Source organism: Oryctolagus cuniculus, chromosome 18, assembly GCF_964237555.1.
Source record: "Oryctolagus cuniculus chromosome 18, mOryCun1.1, whole genome shotgun sequence".
Taxonomy (NCBI): Eukaryota; Metazoa; Chordata; class Mammalia; order Lagomorpha; family Leporidae; genus Oryctolagus; species Oryctolagus cuniculus.
In genome coordinates this window covers 19,740,563-19,754,859 of record NC_091449.1, presented here as the reverse complement: position 1 = coordinate 19,754,859, position 14,297 = coordinate 19,740,563, and the positions used below count along the sequence as shown (strand labels likewise).

Below are 14,297 nucleotides of genomic sequence, written 5' to 3'. Positions count from 1 at the left end.
GCTGAACCAGCAAATGGAAGACCTCTCTCTCTGTCTTTCATTCTCTGTGTCTGTAACTCTGCCTCTGAAATAAATAATTAAAAAAAAAAAAAAAAAAAAAAAAAGAGGCCGGCGCTGCAGCTCAATAGGCTAATCCTCCGCCAGCAGTGCCGGCACCTCGGGTTCTAGTCCCGGTCAGGGCGCCGGATTCTTTCCCGGTTGCCCCTCTTCCAGGCCTGCTCTCTGCTGTGGCCCAGGAGTGCAGTGGAGGATGGCCCAGGTCCTTGGGCCTTGCACCTGTGTGGAGACCAGGAGAAGCTCCTGGCTCCTGGTGGTGCGCCGGCCGCAGCAGCCACTTGGGGGGTGAACCAACAGAAAAGGAAGACCTTTCTCTCTGTCTCTCTCTCTCTCTCTCTCTCACTGTCCACTCTGCCTGTCAAAATAAATAATAAATAAATAATAAAAATTTAAAAAAAGAAGAAAAAGTAAAGCTAGTGGCCAGTGCTGTGGCTCAGCAGGTTAAGTCGCCATTTGCGATGCTGACATCCTACATGGGCACCGGTTCAAGTCCTGGCTGCTCCACTTCCAATCCAGCTTCCTGCTAATGTACGTGTGAAAGCAGTGGAAGATAGCCCAAGTGTTTAGGCTCCTGTACCCATGTGGGAGACCAGACAAAGCTTCTGGCTTCAGCATGGCTGAACCCTGGCCATTGCAGCCATTTGAGGAGTGAACCAGCAGATGGAAGATCTCTCTCTTTCTCTCCATCTCTAACTATGCCTCTCAAATAAATAAATAAATAAACCAAAAAATAATGAGAAAAAATAAAGCTATGCCATGAAGATACAATCAGCCAAATCTAGAATATGGTGATTTCTACCAGATCAAATATGTCTTTAATAAACAAATGGTAATAAAATTTTAACAGGTTTGTGTGAACTGTTAAAGATTTGAGAGACTTTAGGGAACCAATCAACTAAATGCAATATGTGTGTCTTGTTTGAATCATGGTTTGACCAAACCAAGTGTTCAATCACTTTTGGGGGCCAGTGTTGTGGCATAGTGGGCAGAACTGCCACTTGTAACACTGGCATCCCATACAAGCACAGGTTCGTGTCCTGGCTGCTCCTCTTCTGGTCCATCTCTCTGCTAATGGCCCAGGAAAACCAGCAGAAGATGGTCCAAGTGTTTGGGCCCCTTCCACCTATGTGGAAGACCTAGATGAAGCTCTTGGCTCCTGCCTTCAACCTAGCCCAGCCCCAGACATTGTGGCCATCTAGGGGAGTGAACCAGCAAATAGAAGATCTCTCTCTCCCTCTCTCTGTCTTCTCCCTCTGTCTCTATACCTCTGACTTTCAAATAAAATAAATAAATATTTTTAAAGAAAATCACTTTTGAGGAGCAGGCATTTGACTTGGTGGTTAAGACACTGGTTAGGACATTCATGTCCCACATCAGCATCCCTAGCTTTGTTTGGTTTTGTTTTTTTTTTTTTTTTTTTTTTTTTTTTTTTTTTTTGACAGGCAGAGTGGACAGTGAGAGAGAGAGACAGAGAGAAAGGTCTTCCTTTGCCGTTGGTTCACCCTCCAATGGCCGCCGCGGAGGCACGCTGCGGCCGGCGCACCGCGCTGATCCGATGGCAGGAGCCAGGAGCCAGGTGCTTTTCCTGGTCTCCCATGGGGTGCAGGGCCCAAGCACCTGGGCCATCCTCCACTGCACTCCCTGGCCACAGCAGAGAGCTGGCCTGGAAGAGGGGCAACCGGGACAGAATCCAGCGCCCCGACCGGGACTAGAACCCGGTGTGCCGGCGCCGCTAGGCGGAGGATTAGCCTAGTGAGCCGCGGCGCCAGCCAGCATCCCTAGCTTTGATTCCCAGCCTCTAGCTCCTCATTCCAGCTTCCTGCTAATGACCCAAGTAGTTAGATTCCTTTTACCCATGTGGGAGACCTGAATCAAGTGTTCCGCCCCCAGCTTTGTAGCTGTAGGCATTTGGGGAGTGATTCTGGCAGAAAAGTGCTCTCTTAGTTTGTCTCTCTGCGTCATAAATAAATAAATAAATAAATAAGATCACTTTTGATACCACTTTGGATGGAAGATCTGTCTCTGTCTGTCTGTTTGTCTCTCTCTCTCTCTCCCCTCTCCCTTACCCTTTCTGTCTCTCTGTCCCTCTGCCTTTCCAATCAATCAAATTTTTTAAATCACATTTCAGAAGATTGAGATAATTTGAACTTAATCTGTTTATTGGGAAATTATCGTTAATTTTATTAAATGTGATAATATTCTGACTCTTATGCTTTTCTTTAGGAAAACAAAGTCTCTAACCTGTTAAATACTGAAGCATTTGTAGGTGAAGAATTGTGATGTTTGTTGTGTGAGATTTGCCTCAATACATAAGAGATAAAAGATGGAAGAGAGAAAACAAGAAATGCAAACCTTGTGGTTATTTGTTGAAGCAGAGTGTTAGGTGCATGGGGGTCGTTATGCTATTCTTTGTATTTTTGTGTATTTTGAAATATTTCATAATAAAAACTGAAGAACACAAAAGTCCTGGAATTCACTAGTCATGCATGGGCTTATTGTTTCAGGGATTGGTGACATTCAGGGATGTGGCCGTAGAGTTCTCTCAGGAAGAATGGAAGTGTCTGAAACCCGCCCAGAGGGACTTGTACAGAGACGTGACTTTGGAGAACTTTGGTAACTTGGTCTCACTAGGTAAGGATATTGTGTCACTCAGGGCCAGGCAGTAAATAAGGAGCCAGCAAGCACATTGGTGGGGGCCTGTTTCTGCCTCTAGCCTGAAAGGCCGAAGAGAAGAAACCAGGGTGCAGAGAAGGGCCCAGGCCAGCGACTGCAGTTCCCCCCAGAACTCCTGGCTCAAAGGAAGGAGACAGGGCTAAGAAAGGACCTGCATGCTCTCTGTTTCTGCCTGAACTCCTTCTGATACTTCCCATTTACCAAACCCAGTGGGAAAACATGGGCATGGATAATACCGTCCTTACAGGTAAGCTCTCTGGGCACAGAGCAGGACTCGGGACAGGGCCAGGAGCACTGAGGAGTGAATTGCAGGCAAAGGAGAAGGTTAATAGAGGATAACCACCCTCGTTGCCTAGTCCACATAATTCAGGCCAGCCTTCTGGAATTTCTGGTTTCTTCGTTGTGAATTTCTAGAGCAGTTTATGAGTTTCGGACTCAATTCCCGTTCTCTGTTCCCAGGAAAATTGTTTTGTGCTTTATGGAATTGGAAATAAGTGGTTTTGTTGAGCATCCCTGTCTTCCCATCCTTTGGACAACCTTCACACCTTCCTCCTATAATTTCTTCAGTTTCTTGGTGACGAGGGACTGGGCTTGAATTTCGAAACAGTGTGATCATACCCCATTTCTCTTCCTATAAACAGGGATTTCCATTTCTAAGCCTGATATCATCTCCTTGTTGGAGCAAGGGAAAGAGCCCTGGACGATTGCAAATGATATTACAGGACCATGGTGCCCAGGTGAGCGAGGATGATCTGTTGGGGGTGGTCGTGGGTGAGTCACGTGGTAGAGGTAACTACAGTTATGTGGAGACGCTCCCCTCATAGCCGTCCTGGGAAAGAAAGGCCTGGGACCTTACTGAGATTGGAGGATGTGAAGGACATGGATCTGGCGGCAGCAGCGTCTGAGCACACCGTTCCTGACCCCCGTTCCTGCCTCTCTGCTTACGTTTCCCTCCCACTTAAAACAAGGTTGTGCCGTCTCTTCCTCAGTGGCCACCACTTTGCCTGTGCGTATGGTCCTTTCTTCTGCAACTATCTTCATCCCTTAGAAAAGCTTGTTTCCCCAAGACTGCCACTCGTTTTATCTGATTCAGCAATTCATTCATTTATTCTCCTAACTTTGGAGTGCTGGGGTTGTGTAGTTGAGGGCACAGACTCTTAGTTTCAGACTGCCTGAGTTCCTTTCCTTCCTCTTCCACTTACTCACTATGTAGTTTGAGAAAATTATGTAAGTTCTCGGTGCTTCAGTTTTCTCCTCTGCAAATGGGATAAAAGCAGTGCCTTTCTCATGTACTTGTCATGGCTGTTATGAGGTGATTATGTGACAGTGCCCAGAACAATGCCAGGTCACTAAGTATATGCTAGCAAGTACAAGAAACTGGGACTTGCAGGGCAATATTGGAACCTTTGGCTACTTAACCATCAGTCATTCCTCTCCTAACTTCTCTGCTGTTGTCATATCCATTTTCATTTGGTGTCATTTTCTTTCTATTGGAAGAAAACACCCTTAACATTTGCTTTGTTAAAAAAATTTCCTTTGTGGACATCTGCTGTTGACAAATTCTCTCGATTTTTGGCCACATGAAAATGTTTTTATCCCACTTATTTCTTGATGAATATTTTCACTGGTATGGAATTCTATGTTGGCTGCTTTCTCCTTTGACTCTAAAAGAAAAAGACTGCCTTCTGTCTTCCATTGTTGTTGACAGTCAGATTGTTCCACTTTAGAAAAATGTTCCCACATGTACTTAAAACTAATCCTTGTGGTTCTATGAGGGTACTTCAAAAAGTTTGTGGAAGAATAGAATGAAAAGATAAATTTGAGGCAAGTGTTTGACCTGGTGGTTAAAATATCACTTGAAATGTGGCTGGCGCCGCGGCTCACTAGGCTAATCCTCCGCCTAGCGGCGCCGGCACACCGGGTTCTAGTCCCGGTTGGGGTGCCGGATTCTGTCCCGGTTGCCCCTCTTCCAGGCCAGCTCTCTGCTGTGGCCAGGGAGTGCAGTGGAGGATGGCCCAGGTGCTTGGGCCCTGCACCCCATGGGAGACCAGGAAAAGCACCTGGCTCCTGGCTCCTGCCATCGGATCAGCGCGGTGCACCGGCTGCAGCGCGCCGGCCACGGCGGCCATTGGAGGGTAAACCAACGGCAAAAGGAAGACCTTTCTCTCTGTCTCTCTCTCTCACTGTCCACTCTGCCTGTTAAAAAAAAAAAAAAAAAATCACTTGAAATGTTTGCATTCCATATCAGCTTGCCTGGATTCAAGTCCTGGCTCTAGTTCCAACTAATGTATACTTCAGGGGGTCGGGGGAGCAGCAGGTGTCAGCTCAAGTTCTTGAGTCCCTGCCACCAACGTGGGAGACCTGGATTGAGTTCCAGGTTCCTGGCTTCAGCGTAGCCCAGCTGTGGCTGTTGTGGGCATTTGGGAGAGTAAAGCAGCAGGTGGAATATTTCTTTCTCTCCCTCTCTGAAAGAATAAATGAAAATAAATAAAAACTTAAAAATAATAAAAGATACATTTATTTTGATGCAAAAAATTTTGAAGTTTTTGCCTAGTTTTTTATAATATACATTTCCATGAAGGTTTTGTAGAAGCCTCATGTTATTTAGACTCTACATATCTTTCGTCAGGGTAGGGAGGGAGTTTAAACCATACTTTATTTGTTACTATAACATTATCTCTCTTTTTTTTTTTAAAGATTTATTTGTTTATTTGAAAGGCAAGTTACACAGAGGCAAAGGCAGAGAGAGAGAGAGAGAGATCTTCCATCTGCTGATTCACTCCCCTAATGGCCGCAACAGTCAAAGCTGGGCCAATCCAAAGCTGGGAGCCAGGAGCTTCTTCTGGGTCTCCTGCATGAATGCAGAGGCCCAAGGACTTGGGCCATGTTCCACTGCTTTCCCAGGCCATAGCAGAGAGCTGGATCATGGAGGAAGTGGAGCAGCCGGAACATGTACTGGTACCCATATGGGATGCCGGCATTTTACCCATTACACCACAGACCAGGCCCCTCTCTTATTTATTTATTTATTTATTTATTTATTTATTTTATTTGAAATGCAGAGGAGTTAGGACATGGGCATCAGTTGTAAGGGGGCATTATTTCATCTACCATATTCTGTGGATTATTTTTGAGCAAAGATCATTGAGTATGTGTAAATTAATTTATATGGAATGATCCACTGTAATTCTGTATCAGAATAGTAAGTCTATTACTGCTGTTCCCATGGAAGTATTGTTATCTTTCAGAGAACATTTGGTTGGTGTGTTTTCTAACTTCTTGTAATTATGAAAACAAAAATTTTTCAATTATCATATAATTTTTGTAAAATATACATTGCATAAAATTTATCATTTAAACTACTTCTAAGTATATAATTCAGTGTTATTAAGTACACTTACAGTATATCCAAGTATATTAAATACATTGTGCAGCCATCACCATAATCCATTTCCATAATTTATTTATCATCCCAAATAGTAATTCTGTACCCAATAATTAACAGCTCTCCATTTCTCCCTCTTCCAGCCTGTAGTAACCTATTCTACTTTCCTATGAATCTGTCTATCCTGGGTACCTCATATAAGTCATAATATGTGGCTTTGGGATCTGGCTTATCTCACTAAGTGTGTTTTCAAGGTTCATCTGTACTATAGAATGTGCCAGAATTGCATTCCTTTTTATGGCTTAATAATCCACCGTGTGTGTGTGTATATTCATATGTGGATGTACAACTGTCTGTCAAGTCTCTGTTTTCACTGTTCTTGCTTCTTTTGTGTATGTACCTGGAATGCAATTGCTGGATCATATGATAATTCTATGTCTAAATTTTTTAGGAATTATGCTTATTTTAATATCAGTTAATTAATGAATTTGAAAGGTAGAGCAACAAACAGAGAAACAGAGAGACAGAGATCTTCCATCTTCTGGTTTGTTCTCCAATTGGCCACAACAGCCAGGGGTGGGCCAAGGTACAGCCTGGAACCCAGAACTCAATCCAAGTCTTCTGTATGGGTGGCAGGGATCCAAATACTTGGGCCAACATCTGCAACCCTCCCAGGAGCATTAGCAGGGAGCTGGATTGAGTCAGGAAGCACAGCTGCCCAGACTCAAACCAGCACCCCAATGGGATGCCAGCATTGCAGTTTTGGCTTAACCTGCTACAATGCTGGTCCTAATCTCATATTTTAAAAACATTTTCTCTCTAATTGTTGTGTACATGGTTTGCAAATGTGAATTTCTTTTAAGATTTTATTTTATTTATTTGGAAGGCAAAGTGATAGAGATATCTCTTCCATCCACTGGTTCACTCCCCAAATGGCCACAATAGTTGTGGCTGGCCCAGGCTAAAGCCAGAAGCCTGGAACTCCAAATGGGTTTCCCACATGGGTGGCAGGGGCCCAAACACTTGCGCTATCTTCCACTGCTTTCTTAGTCACTTTAGCAGGGAGCTGGATTGGAAGTGGAGCAGCTAGGACTCCATAACTCCGCCTTTCAAATAAATAAATTTTTTTAAAAATCTATTTTGTCTTAAACTAAGGTAAGTCTCATCCTTTTATTTATTTATTTAATTTTTTTGACAGGCAGAGTGGACAGTGAGAGAGAGAGACAGAGAGAAAGGTCTTCCTTTTGCCGTTGATTCACCCTCCAGTGGCCGCCACGGCTGGCGCGCTGCGGCTGGTGCACCGCACCGATCTGAAGGCAGGAGCCAGGTACTTCTCCCGGTCTCCCATGGGGTGCAGGGCCCAAGCACTTGGGCCATCCTCCACTGCCCTCCCTGGCCACAGCAGAGAGCTGGCCTGGAAGAGGGGCAACCAGGACAGAATCCGGCACCCCAACCAGGACTAGAACCCAGGGTGCCGGCGCCACAGGCAGAGGATTAGCCTAGTGAGCCGCGGCGCCGGCCGCAATTCTGCCTTTCAAATAAATTATTAGAAAAGATTTATTGGGCCGGCGCTGCGGCTCACTAGGCTAATCCTCTGCCTGTGGCGCCGGCACCCTGGGTTCTAGTCCCTGTCAGGGCGCCGGATTCTGTCCCAGTTGCCCCTCTTCCAGGCCAGCTCTCTGCTGTGGCCCGGGAGTGCAGTGGAGGATGGCCCAGGTCCTTGGGCCCTACACCCACATGGGAGACCAGGAGGAAGCACTTGGCTCCTGGCTTCGGATCGGCGCTGCGCGCCGGCTGCGATATACTGGCCATAGCAGCCACTTGGGGGGTGAACCAACAGAAAAGGAAGACCTTTCTCTCTGTCTCTGTCTCTCTCTCACTGTCTAACTCTGCCTGTCAAAAAAAAAAAAAAAAAAAAAAAAAAAAAGATTTATTTAGCAGCTGGAGCTGTAGCCTGTCAGGTAAAGCCACAACCTGCAGTGCTGGTATCCCATATGGGCACTGGGCATATGGGCTGCTCCACTTCTGATCCAGCTCTCTGATATGCCCTGGGAAAGTAGTAGTAGAAGATGGCCCAAGTCCTTGGGCCCCTGCACCCCCATGGGAGTCCTGGAGGAAGCTCCTGGCTCCTGACTTTGGATCGGCACAGCTCCAGCCATTTCGGCCATCTGGGGAGTTAACCAGCAGATGGTAGACCTCTCTCTCTCTCTCTCTCTCTCTCTCTCTCTCTCTCTCTCTGCCTCTCTGTAACTCTGCCTTTCAAATAAATGAATGAATCTTTTTTTAGGCAGAGCAACAGGAAAAGATCTTCTGTCCACTCTTTTGTTCCCTAAATGGCCACAACAGGGCTGGGCCAGGCTGAAGCCAGGAACCTGGAACTCTGTCTCATAGGTACAGGAGTCCAAGTACTTGGGCCATCTTCTGCTGTTTTCTCAAGCACATTAGCAGAGAGCCTGATCACAAGTGGAGCAGCTGGGACTTGAACCAGTGCTCCAATATGGGATCCTGGTGTCGCAGATGGCAGCTTAACCCTCTGTACCACAATACTAGCCCCCACTGGTTTTATAGTTTTACTTTCTATTTCTCTTCCGTTAGTGTTTATACTTAAATTTTCACAATGTGTTGTCAAGAAAAAAAAGAAAGTAATAAAAAATGACCACTAGGTTTTGGGGAATTGAGTGCCTGGTGAAAGGTGGAGCCCTACTGATATGGGGTAAAATAGGAGAGGAATGGATCTAGAGGAGATAACACAAGAATCTGGCATATTGCTTTGTAACTTCCTGTCAGCTCTCCACGTGGGGATGTTGAGCAGGCAGTGGGGTGAGTCTGGACCTCAGGATAGAAAGTAAGACTAGACCTAGAAACAGTGATGTCATCAGAATGCGAACAATTGTTAAAGCCATGCAGATGACTGAGACCGCCTAGGAGTGAAGGAGACCAAGGACTGAGCTCTGGGCACACCTGTATTGAGTTATTAGAAAGAGGATGCAGTCAGGGAGACCAAGAAGTGGGGTCTGTGAAGTAATGAGAGTTCCCAGGCCAGCGGGAGACACTGAGAACTGAGCGAGGGGAGCCGCAAAAGGCTGCCAGGATGTCCTGCTAGCTCTGGCAACCTGAGAGATGTTCAGCCTTGACTTAAGTCAGTACTGACTTGAGCCTTACTGTCAGTAAGACTGAAGGTTTTTATGGGCTTAGTAGGGGTGGTTCATTGGAGTATTGGTGTAAGAGCCTTTAGGGTGTGACTTAGAAAGTAGAACGTCAGGGACGGCGCCGCGGCTCACTAGGCTAATCCTCTGCCTTGCGGTGCCGGCACACCAGGTTCTAGTCCCGATTGGGGTGCTGGATTCTGTCCTGGTTGCCCCCCTTCCAGGCCAGCTCTCTGCTGTGGCCAGGGAGTGCAGTGGAGGATGGCCCAAGTGCTTGGGCCCTGCACCCCATGGGAGACCAGGAAAAGCACCTGGCTCCTGGCTCCTGGCTTCGGATCAGCGCGGTGTGCCAGTTGCAGTGCGCCGGCCGTGGCGGCCATTGGAGGGTGACCCAACGGCAAAGGAAGACCTTTCACTCTGTCTCTCTCTCTCACTGTCCACTCTGCCTGTCAAAAAAAAAAAAAAAAAAAAGTAGAACGTCAAACAGAGATGATAGTGAGTGTAGATGCCTCTTAGAAGCAATTTTATCCACAGGAAGCCGAGGAAGGGTTGATAATGGGCAATACAGAACTTTGAAAACCATAAGAATGACTGGGTTGGACAAGGAAATTAGTTATTTGTGGGAGTAGAAGCTGCCACACCACTCATTCATTCCCTTATTTCTGATTATTTGGTTGTGTTTTATCTCCTTATTCCAACTTCTGGGTTGAAATGATTTTATTTTGACTTGAGTTTATATTACTCATCTAGCCTACTGATGGCACCAGTGTTTCATTTCTTTATGCTGTTTGTCTAAAGATGGATCTGTCCATCCTTCTATCTGGGAAGCCATGCCTGCATTTTAAAAGGGGGAAAGAAGGCTTCTGTGAGTATTATAATAAATTCATTCAAAAATGCTCACACCATTTGGCAGCACCAGTGTACACGTACAATGGTTTCCTGTTGTCTCACTGATAAATGATGTCAGATTTATCATGGCCAAAAAGTAGTCTTTTAGTGTGACTTTAATTTGCATTTCCTTTGTTATGAGTCAACTTAAACATCTTTTTATATGTGTAACTTCTTTCCATGAACTATTTTTTTTTTTTAGATTTATTTCTTTATTTGAAAGTCAGAGTTACACAGAGGAGAGGCAGAGAGAGAGAGAGAGAGAGAGAGAGGTCTTCCATCCGCTGGTTCACTCCCAGTTAGCTGCAACAGCCGGAGCTGCACTGATCCAAAGCCAGGAGCCAGGAGCTTCCTCTGGATCCCCAACGCGGGTGCAAGGGACTAAGCACCCAGGCCATCCTCCACTGCCCTCCCAGGCCATAGCAGAGAGCTGGAATGGAAGTGGAGCAGCCGGGACTAGAACTGGTGCCCATAAGGGACGCCAGCACTGCAGGCAGCAACCCTACCCACCATGCCGGCCCCTGAACTGTCTATTAATGTGTTCATTTATTTTTACTTTTTTTTTTTAGTTAAGATTAATTTTATTTATTTGAAAGGCAGAGTTGATAGAAGGAGGGAGAGCTATCTACTGGTTCACTACCCAAATGACTGCAGTGGACAGTGCCAGGCTGGGCCAAAACCAGCAGCCTGGAACTCCAGGTTCCCATGTGAGTGGCAAGGGCTGAAGCACTTGGGCCATCATCTGTTGCTTTCTAGGTGCATTAGCAGGGAGCTGAATCAGACGTGGAGCGACCAGGACTTGAACCAGTGCCTACGTGGAATGCCGGCATTGCATGTGGTGACCCATCCTGCTGTACCACAGTGCTGGCCTCTTACTCTTCATTTTTATAGTACGGCCCAGCGCTGTGGCATAGTGGGTAAAGCTACTGCCTCCAGCACCAACATCCCATATGGGTGCTGGTTCAAGTCCCCAGTGCCACTTCCAGTCCAGCCCCCTGCTGTTGTGCCTAGGAAAGCAGCAGAAGATGGTCCAAGTCCTTGGACACTTGCACCTACCTGGGAGATCAGCCCATCTCTGGCCGTTGTAGCCATCTGGGGAGTGAACCTGCGGATGGAAGATCTCTCTTTCTCTCCTTCTCTCTCTGTAACTCTGCCTTTCAAATAATTAAATCTTTAAAAATTTTTATAGCAAACCTTGGTGAGTTTATTTCTCAAAAAACCCATTAAGGATTTTTAATTTAGGGGGAGGGCCTTGGGACACAATGGGTTAAAGTTGCTGTTTGAGAAGCCTGATCTCGTATCAGAGTGCCAGTTTAAGTACTGGCTGCCACTCCTCTGATACAGCTTCCTGCTCATGAATCTCGGGAGGCAGCAAATGATGCCTCAGGTGTTGAATCCCTGCCACCCACATGGGAGACGCAGATGGAGTTCCAGGTCTCCTGTCTTCGGCCTGGCCCAGGCCTGGTTATTGAGGGCATCTGGAGAGTGAACCAGCAAATAGAAGCCTTCCTCTACTCTGCTTTTCAAGATAGGTTGGTTGGAAGGAAGGAAAGAAGGAAGGGAGGTAGGAAGGAAGGGAGGTAGGTTGGTAGGTAGGTAGATAGATAAATAGACAGTCTTAGCTACATGAAATGCCAAGATTAGGCAAACTCATAGAGACGGAATTAGTGTTTCTCTACCATTAGTGATTGCCTGTGCCTGGAGGGAATAGAGAATGGAGGTGACTGCTTAATGACACAGGGTTTCTGTTTGGAGTGATGAAATATTCTCGGACTAAATATAGTGAGACTTTCTACAAACCACTGAATTATACATTTTTAAATGGTTTAAGTGGAGGAATTTTTTGCTATGTTAATTTTACCCCACTTAAAAATATATAGATAAAGACACACACTTTGGGCCTACTGCTGTAGATGTTGATTCCATCCGGGATGATGTTCGGATACTTTTTATTAACAGGCTTCCTAGTGATTCTGATGCATGTCAAAATTGTGACTCCCGGGCTCAATTTAATTTATTTTCCTGTTTCTTTCTGGAACCAGATGAGCTGTTATCATATTTCTGCTTTCATGTCCTTCTTAGAAATTATATAACATGTGAGACTTATGTAAGCTATTCACTTTTTATAGTTACTGTTTTCATTTCATCTCCCTATTTTACTGTAGAATTTTTTTTTTTATTTCTCATAGAAGAGGAGAACAGCTTGCATTTACTTTTTCTTATTTTTCAGACTTGGCATCCAGGTGTGAAACCTTCCCACAAAGAGAGATTTTTGAAATAGACTCATTCAATTGGGAGATAATGGAAAGCCTTCGGTGCTGTGATCTTGAAATCACCAGTTTTAAAGATGACTGGAAATGCAAAGGCCAGTTTGAGAGACAACACATGAATCAAGAGTGCTGTTTTCAACAGAGGAAAATCACCCGTGAAAACTTGCCCACTTTTGAGCACCATACATCTGCCACTCTACGTCAGAGCAGTGAGACTGGTGAGAGACTGATTGGATGTGATGACTGTGGGAAAACCTTTAGCCGGGGCTCACACCTTATTCAACATCAGAAAACTCATACTGGAGAAAAGCCCTTCGAGTGCGAGGAGTGTGGGAAGGCCTTTAGCCGAGCCTCGCACCTCGCTCAGCATCAGAGAATTCACACAGGTGAGAAACCTTATGACTGCAAGGACTGTGGGAAGGCCTTCGGACGCACTTCGGAACTCACTCTGCACCAGCGACTGCATACCGGTGTCAAACCCTATGAATGTAAGGAGTGTGGAAAGACCTTTAGGCAGCATTCCCAGCTTATTCTGCATCAAAGAACTCACACAGGTGAGAAACCCTACGTATGCAAAGACTGTGGGAAGGCTTTCATTCGTGGCTCACAACTTACTGTTCATCGCAGGATTCATACAGGTGCCAGACCCTATCAGTGCAAAGAATGTGGGAAAGCCTTTAGACAGCATTCGCAACTCACTGTACATCAGCGAATTCACACTGGGGAGAAGCCCTATGAATGTAAGGAGTGTGGGAAGGGCTTTATTCACAGCTCAGAAGTTACTCGACATCAAAGAATTCACTCTGGGGAGAAACCTTACGAATGTAAGGAATGTGGGAAGGCCTTCCGACAGCACGCACAGCTGACGCGACATCAGAGGGTTCACACCGGTGACAGACCCTATGAGTGCAAGGACTGCGGGAAGGCGTTTAGTCGGAGTTCGTACCTCATTCAGCATCAGCGAATCCACACAGGGGACAAACCCTACGAATGTAAGGAGTGTGGGAAGGCCTTTATTCGTGTCTCACAGCTGACTCACCATCAGCGAGTTCACACCTACGAGAAACCCTATGCGTGCAGGGAGTGTGGAATGGCCTTTATCCGCAGTTCCCAACTCACCGAACATCAGAGAATTCATCCAGGTATCAAACCTTATGAATGCAGAGAATGTGGGCAGGCCTTTATCCTCGGCTCACAGCTCATTGAACACTACAGAATTCATACTGGTTAGAAAATCTCAGCTGTTAAAGACGTAGAAAAGCCTGGATGTGGAGTTTAAACCTGATTCAAGATTAGATCATTTAATGTGATTATGTCAGAAAGCTTTCATTTGTCACTTCCATTATGGAACATCAGAGAACTCCTACCAGAAGAAAATTCAATAAATTCGGGAATTCTTATCGCCTATTTAATGTTTACCAAGGATCAGAGAACGTATGCTAAAAATGTCAATGTAGAAAAGCCTTCTGTTGCCACTCAAAATGTGTTAAATTTCTGAGGATTCGAAATAGAAAATGACCCTATTAAAATGTTTTGTGAATGTGCCTTTCACTGTGACATACAGTTTACTTAATAGTGTCTCATTTCCACTGATTACTGACTATTCAGCATTGTACAAATTATGCAGCCTTTCTGTCCCTCAATTTACATTTTTTTAACTGGTGGTAATTATACATATCCAAGAGAATTTTATTTTTAAATTTTACTTTATTTTATTTAAAAAGGTAGAGTAACAGAGAGATAAGGAGACAGAAAAATAAAGGGATCTTCCATCTGCTGGTTCACTCCCCAAATGGCTGTAGTGGTCGGGTCTGGGCCAGGCTGAAGCCAGGAGCCAGAAATCCATATGGGTCTCCCACGTGGGTTGCAGGGCCTATG

The 14,297-nt window shown here is 45.5% G+C and overlaps 1 protein-coding gene across 4 annotated transcripts in view; it reads left to right on the top strand.

Annotated features, from left to right (window-relative positions):
• The window catches only part of ZNF565 (zinc finger protein 565), a 31,223-nt gene extending 17,252 nt beyond the window's left edge, over window positions 1-13,971 (top strand). For all 4 annotated transcript variants that reach the window (XM_002722251.5, XM_008249565.4, XM_008249566.4 and 1 more), the window contains 3 exons: window positions 2,562-2,688; window positions 3,372-3,467; window positions 12,380-13,971. In XM_002722251.5, the coding sequence (XP_002722297.2) occupies window positions 2,562-2,688; window positions 3,372-3,467; window positions 12,380-13,650 (1,494 nt within the window). In that variant the 3' untranslated portion in view covers window positions 13,651-13,971. The remainder of the gene's footprint in view (window positions 1-2,561; window positions 2,689-3,371; window positions 3,468-12,379) is intronic.
• The last annotated feature ends 326 nt before the right edge of the window (window positions 13,972-14,297 follow it).